General features: G+C 37.7%; 1 protein-coding gene across 4 annotated transcripts in view; it reads left to right on the top strand.

The window, feature by feature from the left end:
- Nucleotides 1-18,853, top strand: part of ralgapa1 (Ral GTPase activating protein catalytic subunit alpha 1) — an 80,803-nt gene that overhangs the window by 39,739 nt on the left and 22,211 nt on the right. For all 4 annotated transcript variants that reach the window (XM_088432855.1, XM_088432854.1, XM_088432852.1 and 1 more), the window contains 10 exons: nt 1,853-1,971; nt 2,387-2,506; nt 3,245-3,863; nt 3,971-4,086; nt 4,430-4,554; nt 8,935-9,006; nt 9,102-9,225; nt 10,426-10,581; nt 13,584-13,742; nt 17,211-17,338. In XM_088432855.1, the coding sequence (XP_088288981.1) occupies nt 1,853-1,971; nt 2,387-2,506; nt 3,245-3,863; nt 3,971-4,086; nt 4,430-4,554; nt 8,935-9,006; nt 9,102-9,225; nt 10,426-10,581; nt 13,584-13,742; nt 17,211-17,338 (1,738 nt within the window). The remainder of the gene's footprint in view (nt 1-1,852; nt 1,972-2,386; nt 2,507-3,244; nt 3,864-3,970; nt 4,087-4,429; nt 4,555-8,934; nt 9,007-9,101; nt 9,226-10,425; nt 10,582-13,583; nt 13,743-17,210; nt 17,339-18,853) is intronic.

Raw genomic sequence — 18,853 nt, 5'->3', positions numbered from 1 at the left:
TGTGGAGTGCTCAATGAGTACTCAATGAGTGATGCCAACAATCTGATGAGAACTGTCATTTTCTCTGCTGGGGATGAGGTACTACTGAGAGCATAGTAATGAGCAATCTGCTCAGAGATGTATGAATGGAGGAAAAAAGATAATACTATTCAAACATAGTTAAAGGCTCCAAAAAGATGGTGGTGGATTTGCATGATACAGGTCCTTTAATCAGATTTTAGAGCAAGTTAATGTGTGTGTATAATATATATATATATATATATATATATATATATATATATATATATATATATATATATATATATATATATATATATATATATATATATATATATATATATATATATATATATATATATATATATATATATATATATATATATATATATATATATATATATATATATAGTGTGTGTGTGTGTGGACTATAAGCCGCACTGGACTATAAGCAGGTCATACCATCAGATATTTACGCAAAAAGATGTTGTATGGAAGTTTTCATTTTTTTTATAACTATTTAAAAAAATTAAGTGTCTACCAACAGCAAGATCCTTTCTCAACATGCCTGCATTTTTAGCACCAGCATATTTATGCAAAACTGGATGGATTATTTTCAACATAACACCAACAGAATACTGCAGAGTTAAATAGCAGTTCAAACTCAAAATCATTTCTTCGATAGCATCTTCTTCTGTCGCCCAATGTTTAATTGCTAGATTATTTTAGTGAACATACAAACACATTGCAGATAATTCATACATACAATCATGAATATTTAAATAAATCATATTTACCATATATCAAATTTACACATCACAAACTTTTATACTTTTTCAATCTTTTTCAATTTAGACAATTTTGTAAATATTTTTCATGATTTATTTTTAAAACTTGTTTCAAGTTCAGCCATTGATTCGCATCTTTTCAGTTCTATTTCATGGTTGTTCAATAAATTGAGACCTTGAACAGATACACACATTTTCTTGACTGGTGGATTGTCTCCTGGTGGCTAGCAAAAAAAAAAAAAAAAAAATACGCAGATAAGCCCCACTGGACTATAAGCCACAGGGCTCAAATCACGAGGGAAAGGTCCAGTATATGTATATATATCAGTGGCGATCGGTGACTTTCACACGTACGCCTACTGTGATGTCAGACTCTCAAATAAATAGGATTGTGTGGTAAAAATTCAAATTAGTACACTTCGGAATCTAATGAGAAATGCACATGTTGTGAAGGTAACGTTGCCATCACCAATAATGCCAACAATACAAACCAGACAAGCAATAACAATAGTCAGCTGGGCTCCAGCATTCCCATGGGGAGTACAAACAAACAACTGGTCACACTGGAACCCATCCCGGTTATCTAAGGGCCACAGGTGACATTTTTTGTGCAAAGGGAACATTTAGCCTTTTGAGCATTGGTCAAAGGTGGCATTGGTCTGGTGGCCAGCAAATATGAAATATGTAGAATGTAACTGTGAATGTAACTGTAACACAGTGTGGGCGTGTATTTGTGTTTGTGTGTGCATGTGCATGTGAATGGGTTTATAATTACTGTATGTTCATTAGGCAAGATACTCTTGCAGCACACTGTGTGGTGGCATTGGCTTTTTCTCGACATGGGGCTGACTATGCATTGATCCATTCTGCATCTGCACTCTACGTGGTTTTACATTAATTGCCAAGTTTGCTGAAACTAATTTCAACACCATTATTTTTACACAACAGTTTGTTTGTGTATCATGCATTTGTAAAGTACAGTATTATGTCAATAAACACAAAAAAACATTAAAATACTTTCAATTCTGATCTGAACTTGTATTTTTTTTTCTTTCTTTTTTCTCTAGTTCGTAGTCGTATCCAACAGGGTCTTGTTTCCATCGCAGCCAGGACTGTTATCACCCACCTTGTCAACCATCTAGGTCATTACCCGATGTCAGGAGGGCCCGCTACGCTCTCCAGCCAGGTAATGTTAATCAGCTAGAATATGTATTCTGGCCTAAGGTTCCACAAAGAGAAAGATAGGGGAAAAGTATTCATGATAAACACTGACCAGTGACTGTCAGAGGGTCAAGTGTTTTTAAATTTATCTTGCCTCTTTTTTTTTTTTTTTGCTGTGGTGTGTCCCATGTTGCCATGCAATGCTTGCACTAAACAATACGGCTGCAAACACTTTATCTAGTTTACAAAAGCACAGTCAATGGTGAGCAATATGTTTCTTAATTGGTTTAAATTAGTATGGCACCCATAGTCAGCTGGGAAATGCTACAGCCCACCTGTGACCCAAGTTAGGTTAAGCAGTACAGAAAATGGATGGATCAGAAAGGATTTTTTTTTCCTTTAATTTGTTTTTGAGACATACTGTTTTTTGTTGTTTCTAGGTGTGTGAGAACCAGGATAACCCATACTGTGAGAGTGCAGATCTCGGACCTGAACTCTTCCACTCACCGAATCTCCAGTTTCTGTCTTTAAATGGCTCTACACTACTCTCAGTGCTTCAGGTAACTTTCTGTTAAGTTTACAATGTCAAATAGCAATACACCTTATAAACTTGATGTCACTGTGGTGGCTTGTCTAAAGATGTTTTTAACTCACTTTGGGTTTTACTTTAAGCCTTTTTTAATGAGCCAAGTTGTAGTGGACCGGCACTTTCCCTGATGTAAAACAATGCTGAACTAAATGTATAATAATATATTGAACTAAATTTATAATTATATATTGTGTGTACGTGTGTGTCTGTGTGAGGCAAAATGCATGCAAATATGGGTGATAAAAGTAGCATCTTAGAGAATATCCACACTTACTGCTCAGTATATACATATTGGGATATAAAACAATACTTAAATAAATTTATAATTATATATAAAGACCTACTTGCGGATGAAAAATTGACACGTGTAGTCTCAGTTACAAAATTGCCCCAGAGATAGGATGGCTGATGAATTTACGTGGACAAAACTAAAATGATTTAAAACTGGATATTTAAAAAGCAAGCATGTGTGTTTTTTTTTCTTTACTGTACATTTCTTCCTGAAATGTGCACTGGTGGCACAGCATGGCCAGCATCAGTGAACTTCAGGTGAATCATCAGTCACATGATAGGCTTGGGCCCCCGGGTCAGCACAGATGTCTGACTGTTTAATGCAAGTGCAAATAAAGGCAATTAGGAAAATAGTATAATCTTCCAAAGCATTTTCTTCTCTTTTGTATTTAGTTTAACTTACTTCGGTATTCCTCAGATTCGGTCAGAGTCTGGTGTACCAGGAGGTGGAATGACAGCTGGTTTGTCCTCTGCCCCTGCCTGCGTTCGTGTTATTATTCGGGATGTAGCCGGAAAGCACTCCTGGGACTCAGCTGTCCTCTATGGCCCGCCACCCTGTCCTCCAAGCAGCCCTGCACACACAATATCGACACATACACAATCCCCCCATAGTATGAATCTTCATGGAAGCACCCCAACCAAAAAGGTCACAGAGGAGCCAAAAGAAATCAGTCAAGAAGAGCAACATGAAAAGTCAGAAGAAGGAGGAAATGCAAGAGAAGGTCCAAGTCCTGAGCTTGATGGGGGGATGGACGAGGACAGAGAAGGGAGCAATGAAGAAGAAACTGCGCAAGAACAAAGAGGTCGGGGAGAAGAGGAAGATGAAAAGCAGATGGAAGGGAACATGGAACACTGCACAGGCGGGGATGGGTACAGGTTGGAGGTGGGCTTTGAGCAGCTTCTAGCTCCACCACTGGCAAAACGAGTTTGTCGGGAGATGGTTCCAGCATGGGACACACTGAGGGATGGAGATGATGCTCTGGATGAAATGCTGCAGTATCTCGGGAACTCAAGTCCTGAATGTCTACAGAGGGCAGGTATACAAAAATATACACAAAAAATCAGACCAGGAAATAGCAAAATTATTAACACATACAAACAAATTTTAAAACACATTGCTAATCTTTACTAATTTTCCTCACAGGAATGCCGCTGAATATTCCAGTCCCACCACCAGCCTGTGTTTCAGAGAAGCAGGAAAATGATGTGATCAATTCCATCTTGAAGCAAAGTGCCGCTGAGCGAGAGTTTGTCCTTAATGTGCGTTACTCGCACACAATCATGAAACAATTGCACTCTTTCTAATCATTTTAATATAAGGTAGCATTATATTCTGTAGTAAGAAAACTTTTTTTTAAATTGCATATTCCTCCAACAGCTGTCATAAGACATCAATAGTATAACAATATTCGTAACATAACTTATTGTGTTATTACAATTTGAACTATTCTTTTTTTTAAGTCATAGCCATTTTATCAAAATTGCTTGAACCTTTTTTGTTGCAACAAAATGCATTCCCACGGCCACTTCATTAGGCAGAGCTCAAAGGAACAGACTCCGTGATTCTCATTTTTCTTGTGAACTGGATTGTTTTATGTTGCAGAGAGGTGAGGAGTTAAACATGAGAGCAATGGAACAGATTGAGCCAGAGACTCAGACACCTCAGTCAGCCTTTTACTACTGCAGGCTGCTAATCAACATACTGGGACTCAACTCCTGGGAGAAGAGGTGAGATCACTGAAAGCCACTTACCTTCATCTTGCTGCAAGTAAAGAAAATTAAGCAAGGGGTGGGCGGTGTATCTTTTTGCTGCTCTTTTGAACCAAGTTGATTTGAAATAGGCTGACGTCTGATGTGACTTCATCCACGAGATTGGTCTGTTTTTTGGAATTTGGAGAAGTGTTACTAACGGCAAACATAAAGCAACAGCCAAAGTGAATTCTTTTTTGATCACCTAATGAGGCGCACTGAAGTAGCCAGCCTAGCCTAGATTGACAGCAGTTAAAATTCTGTTTTCTATGAGTTCAGAGGAAAAATTCTCCCATAAATGTTGGTGTGATTCCATGTGGACAACCTAAGTGGTGTTCGACAGTAGAGAATCTGCATGATGTAATGAAGCGCCTTAAACGCTTGCAGTAATTTTCATTTTTGGTCCCAACTCAAAATACAATTTATGTGCTACAAGTCTTTCTACAGCACGTACGCCTCACAGTTCGTAGTCCCAAGTTCAATTCTGGCTTGCTCCGGCCTTCCTGTGTGGAGTTTGCATGTTCTCCCCGAGCACGTGTAGGTTCTCTCCAAGCATCCTCCCACGTTCCAAAAACATGCATGATATGTGTATTGGACACTCCAAATTACCCTTTGGTGTGGTTGTGAGGTGTGAGGTGGTTGTTTGTCTCAGTGTGCCCTGCAATTGGCTGGCAACCAGTTCAAGGTGTCACCCACCCACTGCCCATAGACAGATGGGATAGGCACCAGCAAGCCAGCGACCCCAGTGAGGATAAACTTGTCCTCAAAATGATTCATACCCTTGTGAATTTTAAGTTTTTTTGTGTGTCTGTGACAAACTGATTTTTTTTTGTTTCTTTGTGAGGCATGCGATCAACAAACAAATCAAATTAATACATTATTAGAGATTTTCTATCAATGTGATATTATTTATAGATTTCCAGAAAATGTTATGTTCAAAATTATTCACACACCTGTCAATATCTCAACAAAAATGTACCAAATGTTTAAATTTTGATGCTGAATGCTATTTGAAGATGCCACCAGGTGAATAAACACGTTTTAAAACAAATGTTGGAAAAAAAAGAAAAACATATTTTTTTAGAAGAGTATAAATGAAAAAAAAAGTCTCCCAGTCATACTGGGCTTCTGGACATCATGGTCACGAAGAAAGACCTGTAGGAGGACCTGTGTTAGAATCTTGTGTGTGCCCACAGCAAGGGAAAGGGTTAATAGACCATTTCCAAACAGCTTGGTATCCCTGTGGCAACCGTCCATAGCATCAGAAACAACCACATGAGGTTCAACACTGTTAAAAACCTCGGTGGGATGTGGCAAGAATTGTAAGGTGTCACTCAAACCTGCCAGGAAAGTATGCTCAGAGGTTAACATCAACCCTCAGCCCCCAACAATGGCCCTAATAGAAACACTTGAGCAGGCAGGAATGATTGTCTCAAGGTCTAGCATTAAGTGGCCTAGGAAGGCAACCCTGCTCAAAAAAAAGCACGGTGAGGCTTGCTTGGCTTTTGCCAGAGGTCCCCTCCAGCAGGACTCTAGATTTTGGTCAACTATCCTGTGGTCTGGTGAGGCAAAGGTAGTTATTTGGGTCTATGAATGCTTAGTTAAGTCGAGAAAAAAAGGAGACATTTATGAGCCAAAGAACACCATCCCTTCCAACAGGCATGGTAGTAACAACATAGTATTATGGGAACACTTCTCCTCTAGTGGCACAAGGAACCTTGTCAAGGTTTGGAAATTATAAAGGAAGGAGGCTTATATCGGAATCCTTCACGAAAACCTGAAGGAGTCTGCTGAGGAACTCCAGCTCAGCCACAACTTGATGGTCCAGAAGGACAATTATCTGAAGCAAACGGCCAAGGTAGGGTAGGATTAGACAAGGACATTGATGTGAATGTATTAAAATGGTCGTCATAGTCCTGACCTGAATCCAATCAAAAATTGAGGTAAAACTTGATTTTGAGCATTTTTTTGGTTTTCCATCAATAGATTAATCTCAATTAAGATCAATAAATATTATAGTTATGATAATCATGTCAGGTTATGTTAGACCAGCAGAGCAGGCTTTCTCTCTCTCTCTCTCTCTCTCTCTCTCTCTCTATATATATATATATATATATATATATATATATATATATATATATATATATATATATATATATATATATATATATATATATATATAATATATCATGTTTTGATTTTTGTTTCTTCATTTTTTTTTTTTAATTTTCTTGTCTTGGCCTTTTTTCTTATAATTATTATAGGCTATCCAATACAGTATTGTATACAGAAAAGGCTCCTTTGTGTTTTCTCTCAGACCTGTCCTTGCTAAATTTGCATGAGGCCAAAAATTTTAATTCAAAAATACATCTTGTGCTAATTAGATATGTTTTTTTTTTGGTTTGCCCATTCAAGCAGCGCATCAATTTTTCTTCTCAATGACTCCAGGCTCAACTACACAATGTTAACGTATCAGTATAAATGTGTCTGGCCTGCTAATGGATGCTCATTGCTCTTTATCCAGAGAATTACACCGTCTGCATTCAGCCAGCACAATGGACTTCTTAACACGCACCCTGTGCGTGCGTGTGTGTGTGCGTGTGTGTGTGTGTGTAGAAGTGTTGTAATGAGCCTGGGAGGCCATTGATCAAAATCAACCCATCTGGAGCTAGAATAAAAGGTGGTGCTTGAAGATGAGAATAGTGAGGGTGAAAAACAAACCTGAGAATAGGATGCATAAAGCAGATGGAATTGCAACAAAAGAAAGAAACTAGGCTCACATGCCTTAGGTTAAAAAAACAAGTGATATAAGTAGAGAATATCTGGTGTTACTGTAAATTTTACCGTCTCCCAATGTAATTATATATATTACGTATATTACAGGCTGTTTGTGAGATACTTATAGTCTTCCTTCTCTTTTGAAGGCTGTGTCTTTTTTATAGTTTTTTTCTCAATAATCCAAAGTGTAAATGGAGTCTTTGAGAGCAGAGAATGAGGCCATTACCACATATCAGTTTAATAAAGCGCAAATTGCTGGCTCTTTGCTTTCTCTCCATCTCTTGTGTTTCCTTTTTTTCACTCTCTCTAGAAGAGAAATGAATGATGTGTCATTATGAGTCCATTTCAAGCGTCATCTGCTTCAGTCCTAGTTTGAGATCAGTGCTGCTAAAATTGGTGCCTGGTCTTTGCAGGACATTTTAAACGATCCCTGGATCTATCAGGTAACATAAAAAGGCTTTTGTCTTGAATAAAAGTAGAGCCTCTGTCTTTTTACATTTCGATCCTGAAAGTGGAGAGGTTGGTTGAGAACTTCTGCTGAGAGGAGTTGTTGCTATTGATAGTGTAATCTTACTATCCATCCATTTTCTATAGCTGCTTATCCTCACTAGGGTCGCAGACTTGCTGTTGCCTAACTCACTTGGCTTCAGACAGCATGCGAGGGACACTCTGAACTGGTTGCCAGCCGATTGCTGAGCATAATCTTACCAATTTCAATATTGTGTGCATTGCGGTTGTCTGATGTCATTACTTTTTTTCTATTCAATAAATAGTAACAATAAAAAGTAATGCGTTGCATAACTTATTCATCAGCTGCTGGTTGCTTAAATCTATTTCTGAACTATTAAAAAAAAAGTTCAAAATAGCACCTTCGCTTTTTTGTACTTTTTTATTTGGGCTGCCATGCCATATCTGTTAAGTGCTACTCCACATTGCACCATGTCAGTCAAGGAACTTAGCGCATGGGCTGCAATTAAGACAAATGGGGATATGTTAAGGACGAGTCTCTATTTACTTGAATGGACCCAGCATTATGTGCGCCGCTTGCATAAATGTTCCGCCTCAAGCTTCACTAGTTGGTCCACAGGTATAGGAAAATGGGTTTTGTTGTCATATGGCTAATTTGTCATATTGTAATTTTCTTTTTTTTTCTTTTTTTGTTGTTTTTTTTATTTAATCAAGAAATCACTTAAATAAAATCTGTTACACAAAGTGAAGTAAGGAAAAATTAAAAGGTATGTAGATTTCATAGACGACTTCATAAATGTTCAGTATGGGCTCCGCCTTAGACTCGGCAATTCAGTGCTCTAGCTACTCCAAAACATGCATATTACATTTTGATTTGTTTAAAAACGTACTGTTGAAATGGCAAGAAATTCAAGTGGGAATTCACTTGGATATCAGCTTGCAACATGATATAAACATTTTTAAACCCCCTTATTGCATTTTAATGTCTTGCCTGCAACCGGCTGTGTTGCTCACGTAAACCCATTTGGTCACTATCAAACCTCCAGAAAGAACCAAAACTACAATTTTTTTCTCCAACTATGGTCAATTATTTCTTTGCTTCTTTTTTCTCAGGAGTAACTTTCATTTATTGCGGAAGAATGAGAAACTACTGAGAGAGCTGAAAAATCTGGACTCACGGCAATGGTGAGATAGAGCACCTCTTATTTTTCCCTGTGATCAGCTTTTGTTTTTAAAGTTCTTCCCCATTTATTATCTTTGTTCTCTTTGCCTTGCTGTAGCCGAGAGACTCATAAAATAGCAGTTTTTTATGTGGCGGAAGGACAAGAAGACAAACACTCCATACTCACCAATACTGCAGGAAGCCAGGCATATGAAGACTTTGTTTCTGGACTGGGTTGGGAGGTATGAAAAATTGTTCCGTTTGGTGAGACTATATAAAATTAATAGTCCTCACTAAAAGAACTCCAGCATATGCTTGTATGACATGTATAGTAACAGCACCAAATAAGTAGCCAATGTATTTTTCAAGTGAAGTATAGTATGTCACTCTGTTTATAGTGGCTCATTCACCAAATGTATTTGTTGTTTTTGTGCTCAAGCCAAAGCAATGACATTATTTGCTTTGATGTTATCTGGAAGCATGTCGTGCTGTAGGCAAGGTATTTAAGTGAATTGAGTTGAGCCATAATGTTTTACTGACATTGTTTTTTTTTTTTTTTTCAACTTTTTTGTTTCAACAGTACAACGTATTAAAAAAGAAAAAACAAAAACTACAACAAAAATTGTTAAGATTTTGGAATCCAATCAGTAAACACTGCTCCGTGGTCCAAGTGTCTTCAGACCCTTCTTTACCCATGGGAAAAATTCTAAAAATGTGATGAAAAACCAGGCCCATATCAAAGAAATTAGTCTTGAAATATTGATGAAATTTTTAAATTTTGACCGAGACTTTTTAATATTTCTACGAAAACAACCTCCTTAAGATCTCAAATTTCATTTCCCAGCAGCCAAAGTGTTCAGCTTGTAATTGAAGTATATGAAAATGAGGGATAAGTTGATGATGCACACTGTTCAAAGATCAATATGCAAAGAATTTCAGCACGTTTTTCTCCAAACTAGGGATATCAACCTTGCAACATTCAAATTGTACTTTGTGCATTTTTGAGCTACCTCCATGTATTGTATGTCATTTTAAAGGAAACTAATAGTAGAATTATAATATATAAATATCTCTATTTTAATTTTCGAAGACATGACATTTGTGAAAACAAATCATTGCACATGCACTAAACACATAAAGCAACGTTTCCTCATTTTTTATTGACACACAACTATTTATGCCATAATCTGCCCATGAAAAGTGTCTTTATGCTGTGCTTGTGAGCAGAAGCTTGATTTTATACTGATATCCACTTTCCTGTTTTTCGTTTTATGCTGCCATATCACATATCAAAATTGTGCCACTCAAGAAAAATAATTAGGAGTAATTAGGGTAGATCTGGCTTTAGTTGAACATTTCATTGTCAAATATAACCTATAGTAAGATTGTATCATTTGTCTTCCGTACAATGTAGGTTGTTTGTTCAAATGTTTCTTCCTTAGGTGGACCTCACCACTCACTGTGGTTTCATGGGAGGACTCCAGAGGAACCGTAGTACCGGTCAGACCACACCTTATTATGCCACCTCTACAACAGAGGTCATATACCACGTCTCAACCCGAATGCCTCATGACCAGGACCACAATCTCACAAAAAAGGTAATGAATAATCATCACTTCCTCTTAATTCAGTAATTCAGGACAAACTGGCACTCAGTGATGCAATCCAGATATGTTTATATCAAACATCCAGCAATTAACACTCTAACCATTAACCACTAACCAACTAACTTAAACCACCTCCACCTTCTCAAAAAAGGTTTAAATGTTTTAGTTGCTCCACTAATCATATAGAGGGTCTCATGCCGGGAGAGTTTAGCTAATAAATACATAAATAATTTGGGTGTATTTTTTTCCCCTTCTCAATATTTTGATTGGCATTATGTATTGGCAGATTATAAAAATCAGATGACTCAGACTCAGGTGCAATAAATGTGATCAGGACATCCTATTATCAGGTACATATTTTTCTTTGTGATGCTTTTTTATACTGGATTGACCTAAAGTAAGGAGCGACTCCATTAAATATGGTACTTATGCAAACTGGATTTAAGAGTCAAAAACTTTTATCTCCAATAAACTCATGGGTAGGATTGTGTCTCGAGGATCTGTAGATCATTGACATCAATCTCAGAGACCTGTGATTACATGATCCTAATTAAACTGCTTAAAAGTGATGTTTAACATTATTCAGCTATGCATAAGTTTCTCTGGTATGTATTCTTGCATACTCACACAACACTAAGAGAGTTGGTGATAGATTGGGCGAAAATCGTCGAAAAGCCCAATGATTACATTCATTCATCCATCCATTTTCTGTATCCGCGTATCCTCATTTGGGTCGCAGGCCTATTGGTACCTATCCCAGCTGTCTATGGGCATTTGGCAGTGGACACCCTGAACTGGTTGCCATTCATTTGCAGGGCACACAGAGACCATTCACACACCCGATCACAATTTAGTATGTCCAATTCACCTGCCATGCATGTTTTTGGAATGATGGAGGAGGCCGGATTGCCCAGAGAGAACCCACACAGGAGGGCCGGAGCAAGGTGGATTTGAACTCCGGTCAATGAACTGTGAGGCAGATGTGTTAACCACTGTGCCACCTCCAATGATTACATCTCAGACATATTCCAGCCACTGGAAGTTTTAAGCAGATATATTTTTACCATTCATATAATTCATATATTTTTACCATTTTTACCATTCATATAAAATTAATAGTCCTCAGTAGAGGCATTAGAGTTGAGTCACACGTTGATGCTGGGAATTCTAATTGAGAGAAGGGCATGCATTGTCACAATTTTGAAACTGATTTTTATGCAATTGCAGATTTTTTTTTTTTAACTAGTTTAAGTTTAGTGGGCTCGATAACACTTTTCGCTGCGGTACGTATATTTAGAAGAGTATTTAGATTGTATAAGAACTTGAGTACTTTTTTTTTATTTTGTTTTGCAGATGTGGTATAGTTAAGAGAAATTCAAACTTAATATAACGATTCAACAGAAATCGTGTAATGTTTGGCCCAACTTTAGTGCTAATACGAGATACGTTTTGGATGTGGCTCATTTTGATCACATAATGAGACCAATGTCATCATAACAATGACACAGAGATATTCTTTTACTTAATAATCTAATGTTTCTCATCTCACTGACCTAAATTTGGGAACTATTTTCTTTTCTTTAAAGTCTTCTTTTTTAATTCATTTGGTAAAAGACCTATGCATCTCCTTTTAAAGACTTTACAAATGAGATTGGTGCAAACAGGAACCCGGAGCTGTTTCTGTCATTGTTTCGCAAACTCTGCAATTTTCAGACAATAACTTATTGCAATTACACCTGTATTTGCGGATGGTGTTGAATTAGTGTCAAAGCAGGCAGGTTTAGTGTGTTTGAGATGGTGTATGTGTTTGTGTGCACACCTGTCAACCCCCAGGCAGTGGGCACTCTGCACATGGCCATAATGTCCCTTTAATCAGATCAAACTTCCTGCTTGTCGGCCTATCATGTCGCTGCAGGCTTCTGATTGGATTATTGCCGCATGCTGCAAGCATCATCCATCTCCCTGATCAGCTGATGGCCCCATAATACAGACATACTCATAGACACGCACGTAAACACACACAAGCTCATCTTTAAGAAGCTCCAGCTCATATGACTGCAAAAAATGTATTTACCTATGCATATCATTGTCCTGATCAGATATGTCAAAGCCCTCTCCTGGCATTACGGTATTGGCCTAAACACTTGTATTAATTGATACTACCAAAGGCATCTAATTACCCTGCTACCGCAATTACTTGCTCATGTTGTTTACTTAAGATAGTGACCCAGAATATACGGTCGGTGCAAAACCTCAACTTTTATTGGTCGTGTTAAAGGTTTTAATGACTAAAGTTGCTCTTCATAGTTGGACTGAATGACTGGAAGAAACCATGCACAATTTATCCCATACTTGATGCTATATATGTGTGTCCTTTGGAACTTTATTTCTTCATAAGTGCCGCAAAAATGCTCAGTTGTGGGAGGACCTAACAAATCAACAGCAATGGCTCTGAACAAATTTGTGATGAAAAAATGACTCCCAGCAGCCGCATCAAAAATAGATACCTCAGACAGGTTGAGAAGCATTTTTCTCTGTGGCTCAGGTACCTGATTTATTTGACGTTGAGTTTAATGAAAGACCTATGTTTATGAATGCACTCATACACACGGCCACACATTTAGACACACACAACTCGCCATTCTGAAGACTGGGTCCTATCTGTTTTCCTGTCCTTACTCTATCTTTCCAGAGCTTCACTCCATCTTCTTGTCTGCTCTTCATCTCTACACATTCACTCAATCACCCTCAGGGCTAAACATCAAACACACACAGCTGTATACACAAGAAATATAAAACCTTGGATGTATGATGGATACTCCCAATCTAGCTCACCATCCGACTTTTATATATGCTTGTCATTGAATAGGTTTAATCTACACAAAGTAAATGTGTAGTGTTTTGTTCAAATTGAAGAGCAGTAGTAATCTTTTTTTTTTTTTTTTTAATAATTTTGTTCCTGTCTTGACATTTTTTTCCTCTCCTCTGTCCAGCTGCGACACCTGGGTAATGACGAGGTCCACATCATTTGGTCAGAACATTCCAGAGACTATCGGCGAGGAATCATCCCTACAGAGTTTGGTGACGTGCTAATCGTCATTTACCCCATGAAAAACCACATGTATTCCATCCATATTCTTAAAAAACCAGAGGTACTGCCAATCTTTTTATATTAATTTAAATTAATTTGAATAACGATATAACTCACTTTTCTTTTTCAAGAAAAAAATCTGGATTTCCTTACGATCTAGCGTTCGCTAGGTGCAGAATAATATGACTTTGTAGAAGGTATTTCTGAATGCTGCTTTTTTTGGTCTTGGTTTTTGAATGCTAAATTTCCCCACCAAAATCGACTTTCTTACTCTGAAGTGGCATATAGGTGTGTTTTTTTTTTCTTCTACATGATGCTTGTGTTGACTGGTTTGAATCATATACAGAGCGACATATAGTACAATACTAAGAAAACACCGAAATGGAAGGGGGGTTGGGGGGGGGGGGTATGTTTAGGGTTCTGCAATATAATTTTGACACTGTTCCACCATTTCCTCAATCCATTGGGGAGTATGGTAATACCGTCATTAATTCTATTCAACTAACTTATTTAGCTAACTTATTTATTAGCTTGTGCCAACCACAGTTAGTCTGCCTAGAATAGGCTGCACTTGTCGCCCAAATCCGTGATTGATGTTTGTTTTCTTTCGACCATCCATACATCCAACCATTGCCTACCACTTCACTGGTGTCAAGTCACAGGGCCAGCAGCTTTAACAGGGAGGCTTATAACTCTGTCTCCTCAGCCAATTCGTCCATCTTCTCTGGGGTGTCTCCAGACATTGCTTGGCCATTTAAGAGACACAGTCTCTCCAGTGTGTCCTGGGTCATCCTGTGGGCTTCCTCCTAATGGGAGCATGCCCCCAATACCTCACCAGGGAGATGTCCAGAAGGCATCCTAACTAAATGCCTGAGTGCCTTCCAGATAACCGGGCTTCTCGCCCCTAACTTAATGTGAGAGTTCAGACACCCTGTGAAGGAAATTCCTTTCGGCCGCAGCTAGTGATCGGTGAGGGTAGGACCGTAGATCGGCCAGTAAATTGAGAGCTTTTGCTTTGCATCAAGCTCCTTACACACCATGATAGACTGACACAGAATCTGCATTACCTTGTAGTCCCGTAGCACCCACAGAAATATAAGGAGGGACACAGTTGAAAGCCTTGAAACAACAGCCGAAGAAACAGATGGCAAATTGCTCAAACTGTTTTGTAGGGGTAGGCCAATGTGTTTGAGTTGCACCTGGTCCAGCGTATGGGCTATCATGTGACTAATAGAACACCTTTCTTCAAGGCTGTTACAAGAAACTTAGCCTAGTATTACGGTAGTTTGAAATAGGAGTAGGAATAATAAGTTGAAAACATTGCTGCGCAATTCAGATTTAGATGTGCAATCAAAATATATACATATTTAATTTCATATTATATTCTTTTATGGTGCAGTTTTTTGTTTGTTTTTGTGTTTTTATGGCAATGTTTAAAGTGACACGTGTTATTTTTAAACACCGTATATAATACCATGATTACACCCAATGTCAGAGAAATCTACAAAGAAGACTAAGACAAGCCCAAACTGGATTGTAAAATAGTAAACTCATACGAACCAAGATTGACTTTTCTTACTCGCAAGGGACAGCAAAAGCTCACATGTCCGTGTTTGCTCCTGAGTCTGTCAAAGCTCCGCTGTCTGCTTTTTATTCATTCAGCAAAGCATTGCACAATACAAGACATAACAAAAAGCCCAACCACAGACAGACACGCGCCGCTGCTCTAATGCAACAGCTGGGGGAAAGTTCCAATTCACACTTTTCTGCGTTAACAGCTCTATCTAAGGAATGGGTGAGATGGACAAGGACTGCATAGATGGATTGTAATACAGTTGGCCCCCGTGTTACGAGATTGATCCGTTCTGCGGTTGGGGTCGTAAGGCGAATTTGCCGTAGGACGGGCAATCCAAGCCTATGTTAAATAGCTAATGCGTTTAGAACCCAGGGTGAAAACATCAAAATTGTACATACATATTAAAAATTGGTTCCAAAATAGTATAGTAAGTGCTACGTATATATAATATACATGTATAAAATCAGAAAACATCATAAATAAAAAATATAGAAAGGATTTATTTACCTTTGAGTGGCGATTGTTATGTCCATATTCCCTAATAAGGATTATTTCCAGCATCGTTTCCATATAAATCATCATCTTACTTCTCTCTTTAACATCATAATCTTGGGACCAATAGCTAACCCTTAACTTTGAATTAAGCAGTAAAATGCATCATAAATACGGTTTTGTAACCACTCACAATCGAACAAAGCTTTACTTTTCTGCCATTTTTGAAACAAGTAAGGCCGACCAATAGCAGACTAGAATTGTCGTGAAGTGATGCCGGGACGGCAACTGAAAATAAGTGTAATTACCTAAAAACCCCTGCAGATGGAGACAAAACAACACAAATACAGCCAAGCCCCTAGGGTCATGACAGTTGCTCTGGGCGCGAAACCAGGAAAATGTCATAAAAAGGGGATGAAAAAACGTTGCAACATGAAAATAACATGAAAATAACGTAATTCGGGGACGTTGTAACACGGGGGTCCACAGTAGATACCATTCCAAGCAGGAAAAAAAAACACATAGTGATAACAACCTAATGTATGATTTTTTTCACACCCAAACCAAGATACCATGTTCTACTAAATTAATCAAATTCAAACCAAGGACGCTAATGGCTCAATCACTGTTAGGTTTCTCATTAATATATATCGCACATTACTATTTCAGTAGCTGTAGAAATACAGTAGATGCACAATTATGCTGAATTGTATTGACTTAATTTGACACCTTTACTCATACTGTGTGGACTTAAAGTTTTTTGTATTGTAGTTCAAAGCTGTCGTTTTTTGTGAAGGCACATGATCATATCAGATAGCACAGATATGCATCCAGATTGTTTGAGAATCCAGGGAGATGCTGCTCTGTTTTATGTTTTTGGCTAAAACACAGACATTAATACCACAGCACTGACAGTGTAACTCTATTTGAAACAAGACTTAACACAATAAAAGTTTTTTTTTCTTTTTCTGTAAGACATAGATACCACAGAACTAATAACATAACCATCTTCTGTTTCATTCATCCTTCAAGCAAAATATTGAATTATCATGACTCTGAAAGCAAGTTAGATAGATATTTTCTGCGTTGTTGTCCTTTCAAGCACTGTATTCAGTCATGAAGCAAACGGGCTGGAGACCTGGTCTTCAAATTGATTCAATAAAAAAACCTATTCTCTTGGGTGGATTCCTGAAGCACAATATCAAATTGAATCTGAAAAGAAGCATACCCTTAATTGAATCGTATATCATGAAAATAACTTCCTCAAAACTTGAACATCATTGTTTTTCAGGATTGTCTTAAGAACATTCTGTCTTTAACAAACATCAATTAATGATCGATTAACTTATTTATTGTGTTATACCAATGAAATGGAATGATTTTGTCTATTGCATGCATCACAATACATTTTCTCACTGATTTTGTCAATTGCATGTGTCACAACACATTTTGCCACTCTAGGTCCCATTTTTTGGTCCACTGTTTGACGGCGCCATTGTGGATATGAAGATTTTGCCAACAATGGTTAGAGCCACAGCTATCAATGCAAGTCGAGCGCTGAAATCACTCATTCCCCTGTACCAAAACTTGTATCCTTTGCAAAACCTACTCTGAACTGGAAGAAATGGACGTTGAAATGTAAGTCACTCATCTTTTTTTTTTTTTTTTTTGGTGGGGGGGGGGGTGTTGCACAAGGGACAAAATTTGTATTAACATCCTTAAAATATCTTGAAGGCTATCGGACACAGGTTTATTGTGTTAAACAGGTTTATTGTGTGAAGCAGATACTAGTAACTACAGCCAAATCATTAGTTCATTGCATGAACTAAGTATAGTACCTAACTGTTCCCTAAATGCTTCAAGATATTTAACCCAGAATCGGTAAAAAATTAGTATCACACAAAGGATCCACGGGCTAAAATAACATGACCAAGAAATAACATTGTTTATCCCTTAGTTGAGTGCATTGTGCTTATTGTGTAGAAAATTGTGCAAGAGACTAAAATACAGCTGTACATTCAGTCTGATTGTATGATCGTAAGTGAGGGTAGTTTCATCAATTGTTATCGATTTCTGTTTTCTTACAGTTTCAAAATAAGGCAGCCTCGTCTTCCACCCACTCTAGCACTCACAAGTAGTCATGCAGTCATAATGTCTTGGCAAAGTACAGCCAGGTGCAGGACTGCACTCCTTTTTTTCCTCAAAGATTCCCAGAAATAAAAACAAAAAAAAAATTGTAATACAGTACAATAGAAATGTTTGTAGCATAATGTAGCGATGGCATCAAAAGGACAGTCTGCTTGTTACCACTGATAATATTTAAATTGATCCATGGGGGGTTGATTGTTTTTAAATGTGTAGTAAATCTGTAAAATACATCTAATCTATCTAGTTTTAAACGTACTGTTACAGGGTTATTTTTTAAGGTATTTGATTCCATGTGTGTACTGTAGTATTTTGCTGAAAAAAATCACTGAAAATGTGTCATATTTTGAGAATTAGATATACAGTAGATACTTGAAAACTCTGTCATAGCCTTTCTCGTAGTAGTTTGTGACAGTGCTGTTGACCGTTCTCTATGGTATTTACTTGGAATGTTTTTTAAAAACTGACAAAAATTGATTGGTACATTTTTCGCATTTGGACCGAACAGAACAGGTCTTATTTATTTATTCATTTATTTATTTTTACTGGGAGTTAGAGGTAGAGCTTTCCTCCAATCAATCGACAAAGGAGAGGACAACCTTGCCCATGTGGAGTGCTTTTTTTATGTAAATCCGGACGTAGCTCTGGTTCTTTTTACTGTTTGGTGCTTTCTGAACTGTGGACTTGACCATGGCGCACGGCAGTGGAGCAGATCTTTGAAGTGCTGTGTAAAGTTGGCGGACCACGGCGCAACAGCGCGGCGCATATGCAGGATGTGTAAACTCTCACATTTATTAACATGACTGCGTTGGCCAAACGCAGTGTGAATGTTAGTATTAAGAAAAGCGTCAATGGTGTCAGTTACCCATTCATATATATATTTTTTTTTTTAAATGTTGAGAACTCTTCTCAGTGGCACACAACTTATGTATTTTACACAACAAGAAATTCTTATCAAT

Source organism: Hippichthys cyanospilos, chromosome 14, assembly GCF_059441005.1.
Source record: "Hippichthys cyanospilos isolate Australia breed blue-spotted pipefish chromosome 14, RoL_Hcya_1.0, whole genome shotgun sequence".
In the NCBI taxonomy this organism is placed as follows: Eukaryota; Metazoa; Chordata; class Actinopteri; order Syngnathiformes; family Syngnathidae; genus Hippichthys; species Hippichthys cyanospilos.
Note: the sequence above shows the minus strand (reverse complement) of the source record. Positions and strands in the feature narration are given on the sequence as shown.